The 21,698-nt window shown below is 33.3% G+C and overlaps 1 protein-coding gene across 1 annotated transcript in view; it reads right to left on the bottom strand.

Moving 5' to 3' along the window:
• Positions 1 to 21,698, bottom strand: part of Trc8 (TRC8 ring finger protein) — a 117,494-nt gene that overhangs the window by 14,317 nt on the left and 81,479 nt on the right. The window contains exons 5-7 of the mRNA XM_075378909.1: positions 18,484 to 18,730; positions 13,456 to 13,589; positions 6,605 to 6,794 (exon numbers count right to left, since the gene is read on the bottom strand). Of these exons, the coding sequence (XP_075235024.1) occupies positions 6,605 to 6,794; positions 13,456 to 13,589; positions 18,484 to 18,730 (571 nt within the window). The remainder of the gene's footprint in view (positions 1 to 6,604; positions 6,795 to 13,455; positions 13,590 to 18,483; positions 18,731 to 21,698) is intronic.

Raw genomic sequence — 21,698 nt, 5'->3', positions numbered from 1 at the left:
ACTATACAAAGCCAAACTTACTCAGTTCCTACCATTGAGATTCTTGAAACAGCTTAAAAATCATTGATTTTTTCAAAATAATTTACAAAATTCAATGTTAATAATCAGTATATTACTCGTACAGTAATGTAAAACCATTCTTGTTACATTAATTATTATTAGTGATATTTGCAAAACGAGCAAAATAAAATGTAAAAAAATGACTCCCTTAATGAGTGATGAGGAGACATTATGACATCACATCCTGCCTACATTTGGCTATCAGTCTGTGTTTAGCGGTTGTTCAGCTAGCACCTTACTGTCACTTGTGAAAGTTGAATTTAGACAATATTGTGTATTTTTTTTTGTGGAAAGTTTAAGCATTCTTACACATTCGTCCCCAAAAAAAATGCAGCAAGAAGGCAGGGGTAAGAGAAGAAAAATCACTGTAAAAGTCAAACACCAAATTATTGAGAAGCGAGTACGAGTTGTGAGTGTGGCTGACCTAGCAAGCACATATAATCAGTTTTTACCAACGATTTGCATTATCCTCAAAAACAAGAATAAGATTGAATAAGAATTCTATGCAATGGGCACATATTCTCGATAATGTTGAAAGATTGCTTCTCAAATAGATCAACAATAAGCAAATGCAAGGTGACAACTAATTTTTGCCGACCACATTAAGGAGACACCAGGACAACGGATGAAGAAGAAACATTCAAGGCAAGCCGTAGCTGGTTCAAAAAGATTAAGAGAAGAACTTGTGCTGTTGTTTTGTGCAAATGTAAGTGGAAATTTAAAAATTAAATTGCTGCTCGTTTACAATTTGGACAATCTATGTGCCTTCAAGAAGTATAAAGTCCAGAAGAACAGGACAAATGTCATGTGGAAGTCCAACAACAAGGCTTGGGTGACACATTACCTTTTTACAGATTGGATCAATGAAGTGTTTGGTCCGCCTGTAAAAAAATATCTGCTTTAGATGAATTTGCTGCTCTGTATCTTGCATGTTATGGACAATGCACTTGAACATCCTTCAGGTCTAGAAGATGACCTCCTTGAAGAATTTAAGTTCATCAAGATCCAGTTCCTGCCTCCCAACACTACTCCTTTACTGCAGCCCATGGACCATTTCAAATTTTATAAAGCTCTATACTAAAGTGTTCTTTGAGCATTGTTTTGAGGTAACTGAAGGAACCAATCCCACTCTCAAAGAGTTTTGGATAGAAGACTTCCACATTGTTGCCTACCTCAAGATGATCAACAAGGCATGGGAGAGGGTCACCAAGAGAACCCTTATTTCTGCATGGAAGAAGCTTTCACTGGACAGTGTTGTCGAATGTGACTCTGAGGGGGTTTGAACAAGTTCCTATAGAGCCTGTAATTGACGAGATTTTGTCTCTGGCCAAGTTTATGCGACAAGAGGTGGGTAGCAATGACATCGAAGAGCTAGTGGAAGTACATAGCCAGGAGCTGACCACCGAAGAGCTTATGGATCTACATTCTATGTAACAGCAAGAAGTTGTGGAGGAGATTTCATCAGTGGAGGAGGATAAACAGCCTTAGCAGAGCAACAACCTTTCAGTAAAGTAACAAAGATGCTGAAAAGCATGGGAAACTGTTGCATTGTACATTGAGAAGCATCAACCTAATAAGCAGTAGCTACGCGCTCTATAAATATATTTAACGATAATGCTGTATCTCATTTTTGCCAAATTTTGAAGTGTAGGGAAAAACAAATATCTTTAGACAAGTTTCTGGTAAAAAGGTTTGTATTATAAATAATAGATTAGATTATTATAAACATGAGTATTTTTTTTTCCAGAATGGAACAGGTTACGCTATTTTACATTGATTTCTATTGTAAAAATTGTTTTGCTTAATAAGTGTTCTGCATTATTAGTAAGATTTGGGAACAAATTACGCTCATTAAAGCAAGGTTCTACTGCATTTCAAAGAATTAATAATGATGAAATTGAAGATATATAATGGAAAATATAATTGAAAAAGATGGAAAAGTCAATATTTCTATTTTTCAACATTACCAGATTTTGATTGTTACAAAAAATAGAAACAGTAATTCAAGAAGCTCATTCAGTTATGTGAAACTTCTTAATTCTAATTCTGAAATATCAAATAATATTTAATAATATAAGCCACATGCCTTACTCAGTGGCACAAATCTTAAACCATGTGGAAGACTCGGAGTGAAAAATGATAAGGACGTTTTTTGTTTCCCATCATCTGAAACTGATGGAAAAGTCCAGAGATTGTGGTTCAAAAGGTACAGTATTCTCCAGGAAACAAGACTTTTTTTCCAGAAGATCCCAGATTGAGAAACTGCATGATATCTTTTTTGAAATGTATGATATTTCCAGCTATTTTTACTTGTGAAAAACTTATTTAACACATACCAACTCAGGGAACAAATCATAGCACAGGCTTACAGGTGAAAAATAAAAGCATGAACCTTTTTGCTTAACTTTGAACCTTAACATGTTCCTTTGCTTAATACTTTTTAAAAATGAAGGGGAGAATTCACAAATCAGGGGTTTGAACAATCTGGAGTTCATAGCTTTCAGAGATTTTATTTTGGAATAAAGAAATGATTTCAGAAACTATTTTCTACAACTTTTATAATTACTTTCTAAAAAAATTGCAAGAGTTACACAACTTATTATTTTTACAAACTGATCACTAAGTCATGGTGCATCCTTCCAAAGTGGCTCTAACCCAGTAAGGCCCAATTTATTGAAAGAGCCCCAAACCTAGAAAGAATACAACAGCAAAACATCATTAATAACTGGATAAAAAGCAGAGTTAAAATATATAGTTAGTTCAAGAGGGTTCAACCTCCTCTAACAATTCGTTCAGATAAAACAGAAGAAAGACTCAAAGGAAATTTATGAAAACCATTTTTCAGGCATGAGAAGAAAACAAATTACAAAACTGAGATAAAACTCTACATTAGCGCATAGTCCCAAAAATATTTTAGGATATAGTTGGGTATAACAAAACTAAGTTGGTAACACATCAGGAACGCTGCAGCAAAAAAAAACAAATTAGCATTTCATTCACAATTAAAATTTAAAAATTCTGGCTATAAGTCCTTGATAGGGCCTTACCCTCCAAATAGGGTTGGTACACAGAAGGTATAGATAGAAAATGCCACACAGAAATTTCCTTTTACAATAAACTGAAACTTTTTTAAAATCATTATTCAGATAAGCTATGACTCCCTGCAAATGGGTTGTAGTAGCTAAAATAGTCTGCAAAATAACATGGAAAAGATTGGAGAAATAATATAACAACACTGCATTTGACTCTAGTAGAAATATAGAGTAGAATCAAATTAATCCTGGTCGAACCCCCACAGCTGCTGCTCAACATATAAAAGAATGTCTAAGGGTATTATAATTATAACTTTTTGTCAGACACATCATAAAACAAATAGAAAGATTTTAAATACTGACATCCAAAGTGATATCAAATACTATTGATTGTCCAGATACTGACAATCAAGGTGATGTAGACTCAGGAAAGTGTTTGAAAATGCATGTGAATAAATATAATCAAACAGCTGGACTGGCAACAGAAAAACCATATCTTTTAGCTAAAATCCACAGGAATATTTCCTGTGGATTTCACGAATATTCAGATTATGATCAACCTGAATACTAGATTGTGGATACCGGTGTTCTGTGGTGATTGGGTATCAATTAACTACATATTTCAGGAATGGTTGACCTGAGACTGTACAAGACTACACTTCATTTACATTCACCCTGTAAAGTAATACCTTATGGTGGTTCCGGAGGCTAAACAGAAAAAAAGGTTTAAAAAGGTTTATGGTCAACTATGTAAGCAGAAATTATTGATATTTTGAACATGAACCAAGAGGCCTTAGAATGAGACATAAAATTCTTTTTTTATTTAGTCCTATTTCAGAATTTTTAGATGAGTAACCATGTTTTGCTGAGTAAACTTGACTATGCTTCATCATGAGGATGTAGCCTGTAAAAGAACCCTGGCAACAGGTTCTTGTCAAGTAGTGAACCTACAAAAAAAAAGCATTATATCTGTTTTTATCATGGAATGAAATGTAAACACCGAATTACACATTCACGGTCATACTACGTGGGGTAGTGAACAACCCTTCATACAGCTTTTTGCAAAAAATAAGTGGACCTTATTTATTCCCCATACTGCAGAACTGAAGAGAACACTTCAAAATTTGGATTATGAACAAATTTACTCCTGCTGAAACAAAAATCCTGCATTCTTTTTTAATGTAGAGATGTTCAATATAAAAGTAATTCAAACAGTTTCTTATATTTTGTATCTTGAAACCTTTAATATTGTTGTCAGAAACATGGTAATCTCCTACACAAGGATGAGCCTCTGGTTCAAAAAAATGCTCTTAAAAGTTTCAGGTTTTGGTAGCAAAGGTGATGATAACATGTGATTACCCCTTTTAGACGATACACATGAAATTCTTACAGCTCTGCACACAAGCCTTGAAGTATTAGCCTGAAAATTTGTATTCATTGTTGCTATTGATACATTATTTTTAGTGTAAGTCATACTTTCAATCATTTTCTACAACACATATTTATAATTAATCTAGAAAAAAGGCACACAGTAAGAGAGAAGTCTGGAAGTGAAGCTCTACAACTCATAAAGTGACTATGGTGTTTTTAAAAAAAATTGAAGGATCCTCTCAAAACAATCATACAATTGACTTTTTAAGCTACAATTACACAGAAAAGAAAGTGTGTGTTTTCAGAATGAGCTGTTCTTTTCCATTTGATGTTCATGTACAAGGTTTTTTAATACTGTCCATATCTCTAAATGTGTCAGTAGCTTCATTTCGGACAATAAAACAAAAAATTCCTGTTAAAAGTAAACTAACTCAAAAGTGGAGTCCAGGTTAAAAATTAGGAATCTCATAAAAAAATATAAATAATTGTGGCTGCTTAAAAAATATGGTGTATATAAATAATTAGTTTTAAATTATTTAAATAAATTCATAAATACTTTAATTCACAAATATCTAGATTAAATACTTTAATTTATAATTTAATTTTGTACTACATTTAATTTTCTAGATAAACAAAACTATGCTGTATAAATACTGATTAAACAGGCATTAGCAACATAAAAATTGTTGTCACTGACAGGAACTTCCACAATTTGGGAAGATATGGTCTCCTAAGTAATAAAAAAAATCCCTTTTGGCATGCTGGAAGGCAGAGGTAGATTTCACTGGTGCTAAGTACGGGATAAAAGATTTCTACCTTAAAGTTAAAACTTCAAATTTACTCAATATGAGAATGGAGGCATGTGAAAAAAAGTTTTACATGTTTAGCATACGTCAAGCCCTACCTTCTTACAATTCCAGCAACATTTCAATTGACCATTGCCGTAAGGGTTGGTCATATCAAAAATTGTTTCAGACAAAAGTTGTAGGTAATGTTTAGAGGACTAACAACCACTTCAAACTGATTCAATACTGTGCCTATTAAGATAGTATGATTTTTTTTTTGTCTTTGAAAGCCCATTTTTTCCACCCCCTGGGCCAATGGTGATATTAAAAAACTTTACTTAGATAAGTTTTAGGCTCTTATCCAATGAACAGTAAGAACTTTAAACAAATTTTATATTTCGCTTAATAAGAAAGTTATAGTGATATTTTGTTTTTTCAAAAAAGTCCTTCCATTTCCACTCCCATGATTTGATTTTGCCCAATAACGAACTTGACTGAGATGTTGGGCATTATATTTTAATTATCAATTTTAAAGTGACTGGCGCAAAATTACGGCAGTTACTGTCTACAAGAAAGTGATATATATATATATATATATATATATATATATATATATATAAATATATAAACCTTTGAACTGACAGTGATTTTGGGGTCTGAGGGATGTGAAACACAAAGATATGTCAAAATTTTTCTGGAAGTTGAATCAAGGTACCCATTAAAATGGGTAGCTTTCTTACGAAATCTACCTAAAAATAAATCTTCACTTTAATAATAGTACTTTTCTATTGACTTTAGTTATTTTATAACCTGGTATAAAATTCACTTTTAACAGATCATTAAAATTTTTTTTGTACTCAATCCATTTTGCTAAATTTTAGTCCCTTAAGTTTGTAGTTTTTATTATAACTTATGCAAAATGATTTCAATATAAGTTCAGCCCTTTTGTAAGCAATATTAAAGACTAGATCTTCTTCACTCCAAATTCATTTCATATAGTTTTCAAATTCCAAATAAAATCTTCCATTGTTGAGTTAAATTTAAATGTGATCTTTAAAATTACAATGCAGCATATCTAATTATTAAGACAAGAGTAATAAATTAAAATTACTTTCTTCTTCAAGAAAATATCAATAAATTTGGATTAAAATTATTTTAATTTTACGAAAGTTCATCATGAAATTGTAATTAATAGACCCAGCATTATGCATAGTGATTCATAAATTATATTAGTCATAAAATTTAAGTATAGAAATACTAATAATAATAATAATAATAATAATAGATGTATTATTTATAGCTTAAAAATAATACACCATTATCATTAAACATATTGTAATTTATTAATTATCTTACTTGAACATATAACCATTTTCGAAGGCATACTCCATGAAAAAAATGGTTGCATCGAGTTATTTTAGCAGTACGCATTTCCTGATAGCAAATAGCACAAACATCATCTAAAACTTGAAGTTGAGCATCACTTGCTTCTGGTAGTGAATCAATCTTGTTAACAGCTGTGCGTCGTTTCATAAAAACATTCCACCTGTTTAATAATTCTTAATTAAATTTTGAAAAAAATTAAAAATATAATTTTAAAATAAGAAAAATAGCAGTTTTAAAATTTGTATTGACAAGGCTAAATTAAAACATGATCAGAGTTTAACTGATATCTATACGCATATATACTAAACATATAGAGTGGATGGCAGTTTATATTTTTAATTTTTTAGGGTACATTAATAAATAATTATGATATTTCAGTAAGAAACTATATTACTAAAAATAAAGAAAAAGTGATGAATATAGACCCAGAAAACTTTGTTCAGTTACTTTTTAAAAAAAAATCAGCTCAAATTATAAGTAAAATCCATACCTGAAAGTGTAAGACATTTATAAACATATATTAATTTTACAGTAAAAATAAAGACTGTATTCAAAACAAATTGATTCAAAACTCTTTTTTTTTATTTACTTATTTATTCACTTGGGCAATTACAGAGTGATGTCAAATTACAGCTATTTATTTATTTTTTGTGATGAGAAATAAACTTTGTATCATGAGAAATGTCAAGGCTAATCAGGATTAAATCCTAGACAGGGCAGGGAGTAGCTGAAATATAATGCACAATGGAATGTAATGGAAGCACAAAATGTTACACAAAGCTGTGGTGTTGCCATCTTGTAGTTTCATTCCCCTATTACTAACATTTCAAAACCCACTGACCCACACACTCTAAATTTCTGTTAATTACCACTGTTGTGTAGTCAACTATGCCAGCTAATGAAGATGCAGTAATGAAATTTTTAACAGCAGAAAAGTGAACACTAATGACTTTATCGCTAATGACTTTCTGTTCAATTTTGTCAGCTCTGAAATAGTGGCTTTAAGTTAAGAAACTTGGTCAAAAAGCATCTGAACAAGTGTTTTAAGTTCATTGCAGGATCCATACTGCTGATTACCTACATCTGCAGAAACTTGTTTCGATGTAGTGGTGGCAAAAGATACATCTGGTTTAACCAGGTTCCGTGAGTTAATTATCTTTTTATATTCTCTGCATACAGCCGGAAAAGACAGCTTCTGCTCAGTACAGATTTTGAAAATTGCCTATTCTTCTTTAAAAGTTGGGCAATCTCAGGAGCAGGCTGTATGTGAACCACTGCAGTTCGCACATTTTTCATCTTCTTGGCAGTTAGTGTCATTATGCCCTTCTTTAGCACATTGAGCACAGATCTCCATTTTGGAGCAAGATGTTGTATTGTGATCATATCCCTGACATCGCCGTGGGTTGGGTATGAATGGTTGTACCCGAACCAAGAGGAAATCCACTTTAATCTTCTCTGGTGGAATAGGGAGATTGAATCTCAGTATAAGAGACGGTGTCGGTTCTTCTGTTCCGCTCTGCCGTTTCATTATACGCCTTACTTCAACAACATCTTGGGGACGAGGCTCATCAACTATTTCTCTGATATCTATCTAAAAGGTCTCGACAAAAAATTACTCCCCGGCTCGTATTTAGAGTTTTGTGGCATTCTGCACTCATATTTATACCACCCATATTATGGAGACGTAAGATAGACTGACTCTGTTCATCATTGAATGTTTCAATCAGAATCGATCCGTCTTTTAACTTTCTAATGTTTTTTGGAGAACTGCTTGAGGTAGTTATAACCTTGTTTATCAAGAAAGGCGACACCCTTTGGAGGGAGTCACCTTCCTGATTATTGCGGAAAACAACAAAATGTATGTTTTTATATTTAAGATTTAATGAACTCTCTTCTACCAGGCTATTATCCTTGTCAGACAAGGCTGAATGGGGTCTCTACACAAGATTAAAATTAGTGGTTTTTTCAGATGGACCACCAACCCATCATAGTATTTATTGTTGGAACTGAAATTTTGGTCCCACGAGTACTGGCGAAAAAATGGACCACTCCAGCAGAGCGCACGCTTACTGAAACTAGAGCTAAATAAAACTGGGTTCACCCTGGTGCTCAGAGGATATTGTTTGAGACTCACTATGTTGTGCCATTCACCCATCTGAACAATAGTTCCCACCTTAGGTTACGGTTGCGTTTCATAAGATGTCGCAACACCACTGAGAGTAAATGTAAGAAATATGTGTAGGATGTTGTGTAGTTGTGTACACAGATATTAAAAGATCTTCAGATGTATGTATGTTCACGAGAAGTATGTGACAACTTCAACAATCTAGAGCTAGTAATTCTGCAACTCGATAATGCTTAGCCACACAAATTGCATGCAACCACCCAGGGTCTTGTGAATTTGAAATTTGAACCTATTCTACATTCTCTGTTGGGAGAAATGTGCAGATATAAATGGTGACTTCCTGAAAAAATAAATGTACGTTTTTGTAGCAAATAGATAGTACTTTTATGCCATGTTTGTTTAATTTGTGAGTTATAAGCAACTGTGCATTATATTTCAGTCCATCATAGAATCTTACAGATAAAAGATATCTCAGCCTTTAACCCACAGGTGCACTCAATGACTCCTTTTTAGACTGGTACTTTGCTATATGGTGTTTTCATTTTAACTAAATTTTTCTTTTCTCAGAAAAAATTTTAATCTAAAGAACATACTTAAAAAACTCAATTTCATATTTCTCATGAAAAGCTTACATGCTGTCTGTAGTTGTTCTACATAATAGATAATGTAGAAAAATAAACTTTTGACTACTTCCAGTAAATAACAATAATAAAAAAATGAAAGAAGATTAAAATTAAAAAGTTTCTTACTTATGCTGACTTTTTTTTGTGAGCGACAATGCTTTCATGTTATCATTACTCAGGATAAAATTTTATAATATAAAAAATAGGTCTAGCTTAAGCACTAAAAAATAAAACAAAAACTTACAACTATCACAGCTAAAATTTCTCTTAAAACATATTTAAAACTAAAATCACAGCCGGAAAGTTTGTATAAAAAAAAAGTGAAATAAGGACAAAACTAAAAAACTAACCTAAAACTATTCTATAAACTAAACAAACTATAACTACATTAAAAACTAAAACCAATTAAAAACATATAAAAAAACTAAAACTTACAACTAATAACATAGAAAATATCACTAAAAGCTTAAAATTAATATCACTAAAAAATGTACATGGAATACTTAACAAAATAAAATTCAAAACTTAAAAAAAAAAATAAAATAAAGAATTTAAATACAGAATAAAGTCCGAGAGGGTGTAAAAGGTTCCTTCTTGGATATAGAGAAATATAAAATAATTAAATGAAAAAAAAAAACGCATTAAAATAATTCTTTAACACCAAAACAAAAAAATATACCACAATTTAAAATTTTGTGTAAAATATTAATACTTCGTAAAAATAACAACACCTGGTCTAAGATTTCCTTATTATTGCCCAGAATTTGTTAATGTTTTTCTGTCATTTAAATTTACGACACAAGGCTGCATAACATATGCATTCCACAAGTATGTGGTGCACAGTCAAGCAGCAGTTGCATCGTACACATAGTGGTGCATGTCCTGCTGACAAGAGGTACTAATGTGTGACTCTGGTATGTCCTAACCGCAATCGAATGAGGATCACTTCCAAGTTTTTCTGCATGAGGAGTTCCATGGCAACACAAAATCTTTAATGTGCCAGAGTTTATTATCAACAATAGCTGTCCAATCATCTTGCCACTTCATTTGAAGAAACTGTTTTATACAATTAATAAAGTCAGAAGTAGTAACACGAGTGGTGAATGAAAGTTGATTACAAGCGGAATCTGCCCATTGGCAAGGAATCCAACAGAAACTCACTTGTGTGTTTCAATGGTTTAACTCAGTGATTGCATTGTACATTTTGATGATAAATAGGATGTCTGAAATAAAAATTTTCTAAGGCTTGGAGAGCACTACACGAGTCACTGCAAATAAGGATATTTTGGTACTTAGGGTTAATGATGTTTACAGCCTTATTTAGTGTATAGTTAAGCAATAAACACACTCATAATACCAGGTAGACCAAACATGTAAGTTCTATCATTGACAACAAATGTGCAACCAATGGTGTCGTTCTGTTTTGATCCATCAGTGTATACTACAATGTCTGGGTTTATCTTGGAGAGAATATAGTGAAACATTCGCTGGAAGACGGTAGGTCATGCTGATTCTTTATTGCATATTGTAAGGTCAAACATAAAACATAAAATTTATAAGGTTGATTTCCCATGGTGGATATGAGCACAGATACACTGGAAAAATAGATGGTGTGTCAACATTTATAAGGTGCAATAAACGTCGGCTACGAACACCTGCACGTGTAGTACAACATGGATGGTTCACATACCTTCCTAAATTAGGATTCCCAAGGACCGAGTCAAAAGCTGGGTGATTTGGCTGTCCTTTGAGACGGGTACTATAAGATGCTAAAAGCTGGGGTCCCATCTATCCTGAGGTGATGGATCACTGTAGTCAACAAGTAAGCTTGTGACAGGGCTTGATCTAAATGCACCTATCGCAAGCCGAAGGGAAGCATGATGTACAGCATCCAGCAATTTAAGCACGATATGATGTGCTGAAGAGTAGGCGACACAAACATAATCTAAACAGGAATGAACTAAAAAATAATAAAAATGTATCATACATGACCAATCGGCTCCACAACTGGTGCTGCCAAGGACTCGCACCATATCTAAAAGTTTGGAACACTTTGGTTTTAATTCTTTGATGTGTTTGACCCAAGTAAGGCGGCTATCAAAAAATAAACCTAAAAACTTGACATCAGAAGAGACAGCAATAAGATTTCCATTGAGAAAAAGTTGCGGAATGGAAGGGTCCTGCAGCCAAGAAAAGACTTCACATTTTGTTTTCTCAGGTGAAAAGGTGAAGCCACTAACCCAGACCAACCTTCAAGGCGAGATGTAGTGTTCTGTAGTAGTCTCTCAGCTGTGGCTGTTGTAATAAATATAGCATAATCAACAAATAACAATCATGAAACAGGTGGCTGCACACATTTAGTAATACGGTTGTTGGCTATAGAAAATAAGGTGGCACTTAAAAACACTTCCTTGAGGTTCTCCATTCTCTAAGATGACATTACCCGAAAGAGAATCACGAACATGGAAAGTTCAGTCATTTAAGAAACCTCTGATAAAAGCAAGCACGCTGTTCTTGACTTCCCATTCTTTGAGGGTGTTTAGAATGCCATATCACCAGGCTGTGTCAAATGCCTTTTTGATATCACAGAAGATAGTGACACAAGGCACTGATGTAGTAGGAAAGTATTTTGAATAGCTGTTTCCAATGACACTAAGTGGTCAATGAAAGATCATCCTTCTCAGAAATCACACTGCTCTGGAGATAAAAGTACCATGTAAGCCTGCAGTTCACCATTCTCTTCATTACTTTGCATATGACGCTTGACAAGGAGACAAGGTGGTACCTAGAGGAGCTTGCTTTGTCTTTACCAGGTTTATGTACTGGTATGGCAATGGGTTCTGACCAGACCGAAGGGAAAACTTGTGAGGAGAATAGACTATTATAAATACACAATAGGTGCTGAATGGATTATTTTGGTGATCTGCATATTGTACGGATCTTTTTCCACACAGCATACGTGGGAGTAGTGCATGAGATTGTGTCCACGTATTTCCTCCATAATTTCCTCCTAATGTCCAAGAATACTTGATGACATACCAGTCTAGCCTTACAGTATAAATCTAAATGCTCATTTGTAGGCCTGTGGTTAAATTTGCGCAGTGCCTGTCGTCGACTGCTAATAGCGTTTTGGCAAACACCATTCCACCAAGGAACAGAAAGATGTCTTGGGTTTCCTGATGTTTGTGGGATATATCTATTAGCATTCTCTAGTATCAGGGATGTAAAAGAGATAAGTTCCTGAAGGGCGTCTACACCATCATCATACTGTAATGGGAAGGCTTTATTATGGTAACCATCCAATCTGCCTTTTCAACAATCCATTTCCATGGCTTTTATTCACCTTGCGGTTGAAAACAATGACTATAATAACTTGCCTATGGTCACTGCCATAAAGGTTGTCACAAGCAGACCAATTAAGATGAGTGAGTAAATTCAGTGATCATAAGGAGAGGTTAATGTTTGATAGTGTACCAGACGATGAAGACATGAATGTGTATGACCCTTCATTCAGTAGACAAAGATCCAAGTCTTGTCTCATTCTATTTACCATACTTCCCCGAGAGGAGCAGAAAAATGAACCCCAGGAAATATGGTGAGCATTGAAGTCTCCTACTACTATTAATGATAGCGATGGGATTTGCGCGAGGAGATTTGACATTTCTAGTGAATTGAACTCAGAGAGATGTACATTTTATAAAATGACTCCTGTATACCATCTCATCACAAAATGACAAATTATGGATTCATAATTACTTCTACAAAAGAGCAAACATAGTAGGGTAAAACTTAAGATAAGACTAGTGTGTGTCAGTCTAATGACTTCTGCATTATACTTCCACATTATTACATCTAAGTAACCAATAAAATTACATCTACTAATATCAGAACGTTTTTCCCAATCTAACAAGTACCTTTTAGTCTAGGTTTGCAATTAGGAGCATCTCTCAAAACTGGTTGACCATAATAACGAACTGCTTCATAGTAAATGGCTAGTAGTCTACAGGGATAAAGAGTAAAAATAGCGCAAAAGAGACTATTAATTATGTTTTTACAAAGAAAAATATCCTTACCCTGCTAGAGCTTCATTCCATATATTGAAATATGCATGAATACCCATCATACCAGCTCTAATGGCACCACCAGACTCAAAGAGCAGAATCCATGCACCATTGAAGAATAGGAAAATTCCAAAACAAAATTCAACCTGCATAATGATTTGAAACATAACAGTTAATGTTAAGAATTTTTACAATAATCACAATCAAAACATATTCCATATTTCTAAATATTTAATTTAAAAAAAAAAATTAACAATAATTAACTAATGATAAGCAGTTAATTAATTGATAATAATTAAGTGAAACAACAGATTTATAAATAAATAACAATTTAATTCAAAAAAATAATCTTCATCATTAAAAAAAAAAAAATATATAAAAAAAGCACAAAGAAAAAATAACAAATTGATGAAGATCAGTTATGTGAGTTATTAATCTTTTTATTGGTAAACAAATAAAAATCAATTCAGAGGTATAAACTGACACTGTTCTATAAGTTATGACTAGTGTCTTGGACAGTAAAAAGCATTTTCTTCGAAGTGAGTGTAACAGTCATTATAATCTGTCCCTATATCTTTACATGCAACTGTTCCTTAGGTTATTACTGTTAAGACTAGGGGGATATTAGTTAGAAGAATATAGCTACATTTAAAAATTCAGGACTAAACCAAATTCTTAAGCAATCTCTGCAATAACTAATAAGAAAAATGTGACTTAAGAAGTGATTTAAGTAAAGTCATACTTATAGTCTGTCCTGGCATCATTAAATGGAAATGATTCTTAGGTGTTAGTACTAATAGAATAGGTGAATAATAGTTACAAGAATACAGCTACATTTAAAAATATAGGAATAGACCAGAGGTACTTAAGCAATTTCTGCAATAGGTAATAAGAAAAATTTGACTTATAGGCTTAAGCCGTAAATGACATCAAATAATATCTTTATTAAACATTAAATATCTTTATTCATTTTAAAGGATTTAGTCATAAAAATCAAAGAACTGACGGTCAATCTTCACTTCAATCTTACAACTTTTATCTGTTAGTATCTTGTCCTTGTCATTTTAAATTTCAAATTCCTTGTTAAACTGCTGTCCTTTTCTGTTGGTGATACAGATTGACAAACTGATACTAGGACAGACTGTCATATGATTACCTGAATATTTGTCCCCTTTATATTACTTTCTACTCTGTCTGTCTGTTATATTTCCAATTATCATCTGTTTATTTATAAAATGTATGTATACTGATATAGAGAAAGGACTTCTAACATTAAGTTTTTGCTTTTGACATGATGAGATAGTCATCTCTCTTTTTTGTCTGTTTAGCCTCCACAATTGTAAGATATTACTTCAGAGAATGAATGAGGATGAGTATGAGTATCTATGTATGAGTGTTATCTTGTACAGTTTCAGGTTGACCATTCCTAAGATGTGTGGTTAATAGAAACCCAACCACAAAAGAACAATGGTATCCACCATGATCTAATAACCAAATCCGTATAAATGTAATTGCCTTTACTACGAGGTACAATCTGATTATGGTGATCAGCACTATTAATGTAAGTATATATTATAACCTGATACATACCATGTTTAATTAAGATCACACAGAAGTTGCTTCTCTGTGAACAGAAGATAAATACACACATCTCTCATTGTCTACATTTTAAACATAAGATGCCAACTTCTGAATTTTTTAATATAATTTTTCTATTATTCAAGCACACCCTGTTGATTTGCTGTTTGTGTTCATAAAGAGTCATAATCAATGATGATGTAATTAAAAGAAAATAATCATCCATACAATTTTATCAAAATAATCATCCATACAATTTTATCAAAATAATCTTTAGTTAGCCACTGTAAACAATACTAACTGTTACCATTTGTCTTTGCTTTGCTATATTTGCATATAGAATGCTTACATTTTTAAATCATACCGAGTGTGTACATCACAAGAACAAAGTTTTTACCACATTGTCAGGTTTATATTTTAAAACAATCTATGATGTAAATTCTATGTGAAAAGCATGAATCACTTTATTTGTGATTAAGTTAACTAGAATAAAGAAAAGACAAAACTCAACTGCTAATAAACTTACAGAGTGTATATTCCTCAGATTAGTGAATGCGGTATGTGTCTAAATCTAGCTTTCTTAAACAATAAAAATATTTTATTTTATTGTTTGTGAATCTCATAATGTTAGAAAATAGAGAAGAAGAAGTTATTTTGGTAGGAGTGGCAAAACACACAAAAAGTTTCTGTTAATCAATTATTGTTAAATAATATTAACTACAAAGATTACATCTATGGAGTAACTAGCCCAATTTTTGATGAAACTCCAAGCCATATTGTGCTTGAATAGATTAAGATGATCTCGAAAAATGTGATTTGTCATCTTTATAGGTATAAATTATTAAATTATGTAAGCAATCAAAAGGAGTTTTCTTCTACTTCCTCTATTACTACAATCTCAAATTGTTGCATTTCAGGGAAGTTGTAGTTATTCACTTATTATAAACAAATGTAAGCTCATTTAAAATGGACAAAGAACTGATAATTGGACAAAACTACTGAAACAGGAAGACTGATTTTTTTTTTTGGTTGGTTTTTTCTGGGCGAAAAATGCTTCTGCGTTATCATCACCCGGATACAATATATTTATTGTAATAAATAAATGTACATCACATCCTCTGCCCTCAGTTTCATAGTCACATCTTTCGCAGATGTATCTATGAAAGGGTAGATCATCCTTGGGACGGAGGTGAGTTTCCAGCAGACATAGTATTAAAGGATTTTTTTTCTCTATGAGGATTTCAATATCCTCATGGTGGAAATGGAGACTAAAAACATTCCACCAAGAGGATTTCAATATCCTCACGACAGAAACGGAGACTACAAACATTCCACAGAATAAAATTTGAAGCGATAGGAAAAAACTATTTTTCTTTTATATATAGAAATTTTGTGTGCTAACTATTTATCAAATGCAATCGGATATTTCATTTTTGTTTTTATGATCTTTAGAAAGTGCTTCGCTTTTTCAGGCACTTCTTCCACCACCATATCCTCATAGAAATCATGGGATGGTGGAGAGAATTTGGAAGCGTGGGAGGACGGTGATGCTATTCCAGACGATGATGTTTTATTAGATCCCTTCCCAGAGATCTTGGTTGTTTGCTGCATAACTGGTGCAGCAGGAACTTTCTGTGGTAGTGTAATAACTGGTGTGGCATTAGATATATCACCATCAGTTTTTCTAGCAGAAATTACTTTCTTGCTAAAGCTCAATGCTGTAATTGCAGCTGTGAGGGTCTTTACTTATTCTGTCAAAACTTGGACCAACTTAGTCAGTTCTTTACATGATGTGCACTCATTTTCCTCTTGTAAATTGCTGGAAGGAGCCTGGACAAAACTAACATCAGGCTGCACGGGATTCCTCATGTTAAGGGATTTTCTGTATTTCCGATGAGCCACAGAAAATGACAGCTTTTGTTCAGTAATAATTCTTATTATTGCCTGTTCTTCCTTATAAATGGGATATTCTCAAGACCTTGCCAAATGAGAACCCTGACAATTACATTTTTCAGTTTCAGTACATGATTTGTCAACATTGTCCTGCACAACTGCAATATGCACAAATTTGTTCCTTAGTGCAACCGAATTTAGTGTGGCCAAAACCCTGACACTGAAAGCAGTGTCAGGAGTTTGATATGTATAGTTGCACATGGACAGATAGGTAACCAATTTTTATTCGTTCAGGGACTGTTGGAGTTGAGAACGTTATAATCAGTGAAGATGTTGGTACGTCAGTACTGTTCTTCCTCATTATCCTCTGAACAAAACTGACTGACTACAGGGACAGTTTCTCTGCTATTTCTGATGGTTCAATACCAGCCAAGTCACAACAAAAGATAACCCCCTTGCTGGAATTTAAGATATTATGTGGTTGCACCACAACCACCACCTCATCCTTCCCTATAAATCTAAGGGCCATTATCTTCAGACTCTGTTCGTCATCAGTAACCTCAATCAACAGGGTGCCACTCCAAGTCTTTTAACTGATTTTGCAGATTCACATGCTGCAACAATGCACTGTTTATTAAGAAAGTAAAACCTTTGTAAACAATTTACCTTCTTCCTTATATTTCAAAACATTAAAATGTATTATTGATGTTTCAGCATTCACTATGCTATTTCTCTTATCCTTATCATCAGACACATCTTCAACTTACAACATTGATCAAAGTCTTAAAGAGACTTCTTGTTTAAAGAAACCAACAAACCCGGGAGCTCTTTAAGCTCTTGGGTTTGTTGGTTTTTCAGGTGCATCAAAAACAACCAAAAAGGTTTATAAAACAAACATGTGGTTTCCACGAGTACTGGTGATAAAAACGACCACTCCAGCAGAGCTAGAGCTTTATACAACTGGGTTCACCCAGGTGCCCAGAGGACATCATCCAAGACTCACTACGTAGAGTCATCCATTTATGGGCACAATAGTTTCCACCTTGGGTTACGGTTGCGTCTCGTAAGATGTCACAACACCACCGAGTGTAAGTGGAAGAAGAAATAGAGTAAAATATTGCTGTGTAGTTGTGTAAGGGTAGTGTATGTGTATAGTGTAAAGTGTTTTGTAACTCTGCGTGTAGTGGGAAGAAATGTTACAGAGACTATTGGTACATCATTAACTTGCACATCATTTTTAGTGTAATTTAGCATTTTGTTGAAAAAATATAATATAATATGTTTGGTTGTATGACAGGTAACTCATCAGGTAGATCTTTACACCTGATAATATCTTTAGTAATGAAGATTCTAAGAGGAGGAATGTTGCAATTCTGGATAAAAGATCATTAGTTATATAAAAAAATATCAAGTTTTATGTAAGTGTAACATTTTAAATAATTCAGGAAATCAAACAATTGGACAACAAAAAATTGTGTATTAATGTTAAATCGTAACCAGTAAGTAACATTAATAAAACCAGGGGACTTGCTTAAATCTAACATAAAAATGCAATTTAAAATCCCTTACTGTGTTTCCAAATGCTCTAATGTAGTATACATAGTCATCGAGTTTCTCCCAGAATGTTGACCGATATGCATCAATTAAAAACAAAGAATAGATAAGTAATGATACAATTACTTTAACTATAACCTCAACACTGAATGCAGACACAGCCAGGAGCCATGTACTTATGGAATGATGTGTCCACAGGTAAGTAAGAAGAGAAGCTGGATACACTATAAGAAATAGGCACACTCCAAGAGCTCTAATGTGCCTACAAAACAAACATTGCAAAATTATTTTTTATAACTCTCTGCATTAAGTAAACAACAAATTCAAATAAATAAACAAGATTAGTTTACAAGATAATCTTGCTTAAACAAAATATCTGAACAATATTGGAATTTAAGGCACAATAATGTGTGCCATAACTGCAATGGTCATAGTTGACCTGACATTTACTTGGTTTTGAAAATGGCATAGCCATGATCAGAAGTAACGAACATTTCACATAATGGAATCACAGCACAAGTGCATATCAGAAATTATACCACCAAACATGGTAGGCAACAAAGTTGCCTGCCATGTTTGTATACCAAAACAATACCCACAAATTTCAAAAATAAAATAAAAAATATTCAAATAAAAACACCAATTATGAGAAATATGTTTATATATAAAAGAAATGTTTGGATTAAATAGAAGAGGATAAACTGTACAATAAAATTTTCAAACCCTGCCGTTCAAGAAGTGTTAACACAAATAAAAAAACTGAGGTGTCACCAAAGAAGTCAATAACTGACTGCTTTTTCGCAGTTTCAGAATCAAGATATAAAAATACTGCAACAGTATGATGGTTAGTGTAAGGAAAGCAGTAACCATAAATTCATACTCCATATCACAGCAAAATCCCAAAAACCTAAGAAATTCAAGAACTTAAATCTAAATATTATGCACACAAAAGCACATGGAGTTGTTTACTGCATGAAGCAATTCACTTTTCAGAAGAAAAGTAATAATAATAATAAATAAAAGTACTATGTTATAAAAAAAATCTATGTTGTTTATAAAGATGGTGAAATAAAACAACAAAAAATTACAGATTTAAAAAATGAAAAAAAAAATTACATACATAAACATACAAAATCTTTTTGTAAGTTCTAAATGTTGTAGCTCAATTTTTTTTCTTTTTATACCTTTTACAACAATTATTTTAATATAATGTAGTATTTTTGATATAAATAAAAATTTCTAAATAAAATCTTTATTATCTTTGTACAATTAATTTTGAATTCCATTTATCTTTATGCTGACGCTGTAGTGTTGATTCCTGAATGTTATTGTACTATATATAATAATAATTATAAATGAAATGTTCTTCATTCTATAAACCATACAAAAGATTCCAGATTTAAGCATTGGTTTTTTACATGCTAAAAATTCTGACTAACTGGGAGACCACTGTATAGTTTTTGGTTCAAATAATTAAATAAAAATGTAGCGACTGTAAACTAATGTAGTGTCATATGAGTGTCTGTAAAATTTTTTTAAAGTCAATTGTTTCATTATAATGGAAAAGATCAAAGATAAGGAAAAGGAGTGGATGGTGATTATCAATATATCTACCCACAGAGGATCACAAAAAAAGACAAACAACCCCACCAAAATGAGTACCTAATTCCCTTCTAACAGAGTATCAAAAGGTATCTTTACTCAGGATGAGAGCAGCACAATATTGATCAACAATTTTGCTTAAATAAGCCACAACAAACTGCTCTTCCTTAAATATTATTAAAGAGCCATCTGAGGTCCATTCCCAGTTTTACTTAGGGAAAACCCTTGCTCATCCCTAGAATTATATGCCTAATGGACCTATAAACCTGTCTAATGGACCTATGCTGGTCTGCAGCTCGATGTCTGTGCCAAAATGTTGTTCTCCTAGCCAGTGTTTCATGTGAGCAAAGAGGTGAAAATCGGATGGAGCCAAGTCCAGGCTGTATGGTGGGTGATCAAACATTTCCCAACGAAAACGCTGCAGGAGCTTCTTTGTTACAGCTGCAGTGTGCGGCCAAGCATTGTCATGGAGAAAGACAATGCCTAATGACAACATTCCTCTCTGCTTTTCTGAATTGCCCTTTGTAGATGTTGAAGAGTCACGCAGTATGAGGCTGCAGTGATGGTCGTGTCACGTTCCATGAATTCCACCAAGAGAACTCCATTCCGGTCCCAGAACACAGTAGCCATACACTTTCTGTTGAAGAAGGTTCACTTGAACTTCTTTGGCTTACTGGGTGAATGAGAATGCATTCGCTGTTTGGATTGTTCTTTTGTTTCTTCAGTTTTGAAATGGACCCGTGTCTCGTCCCCTGTGACAATTTTGTTCAAAAAATCTTCTCCTTCATTGTGGTATCGCTGGAGAAACGTTAGGGAGGCGTCCATTCTCATTGTTTTGTGATGGTCAAACAGCATCTTGGGAACCCATCAGGAAAGGAAGCGAGTGTTAACTTGCTTCCTTCCCTGACCGCCTGCATCATGAATATCTGTACGTCCTGCTTTAAAATTCCTGCACCATTGTCGCACTTTGGTGTCACTCATTGAAGTTTCACCATATACATTACTTATTTGTCTATGAATTTCAGCTGCAATACATCCCTCAGCCTGAAGAAATCGAATTACCGCACGCACTTCACACTTGGCAGGAGATGCTATTGTTGTAGACATGTTTACGTGCTAGCTGCGTGTTCAGAACTAAACAAAGTAACACAGCGTGATTGAAGGCCATACTAGAGTCGCTGCGCAACACATATGCGCAAAGGTTCATCCGATTTTGGGCGGGTTTTTATTTCGTAACTGATCGATCTTGAAAAAAATAACCCTCGTTTATATAAACTTTTAAGTTGATGGTGGTTTTAGGGTTTGGGGGATGTGAAACATGAAAATATGTCAAAATTTTCTAAAAGTCAAATCATGGTACGCATTGCAATAAGTAGCTTTCTTATGAAATCTACCTAAAACTGAATGGTATAAGTAAGTTAGCTCCACTGAAAAAATTATAAACCTACGTTACATTTATTATTTAATTAAAATAATTAAAACTAATTATATAGTAAAACCTAACTATGGGAGTTTCTTAACAAAATGAATAACTGCAGTAGCATAAACAATCTTTAAGTCCTGATTATATAACAATCCATACAACTGTTAGTAAACTGAAAATATTTCTAAACCAGAAGCATAAAGCC

Source organism: Lycorma delicatula, chromosome 1 (genome assembly GCF_047948215.1).
Source record: "Lycorma delicatula isolate Av1 chromosome 1, ASM4794821v1, whole genome shotgun sequence".
Classification (NCBI taxonomy): domain Eukaryota; kingdom Metazoa; phylum Arthropoda; class Insecta; order Hemiptera; family Fulgoridae; genus Lycorma; species Lycorma delicatula.
This window is presented reverse-complemented; position numbering and strand designations above follow the sequence as displayed.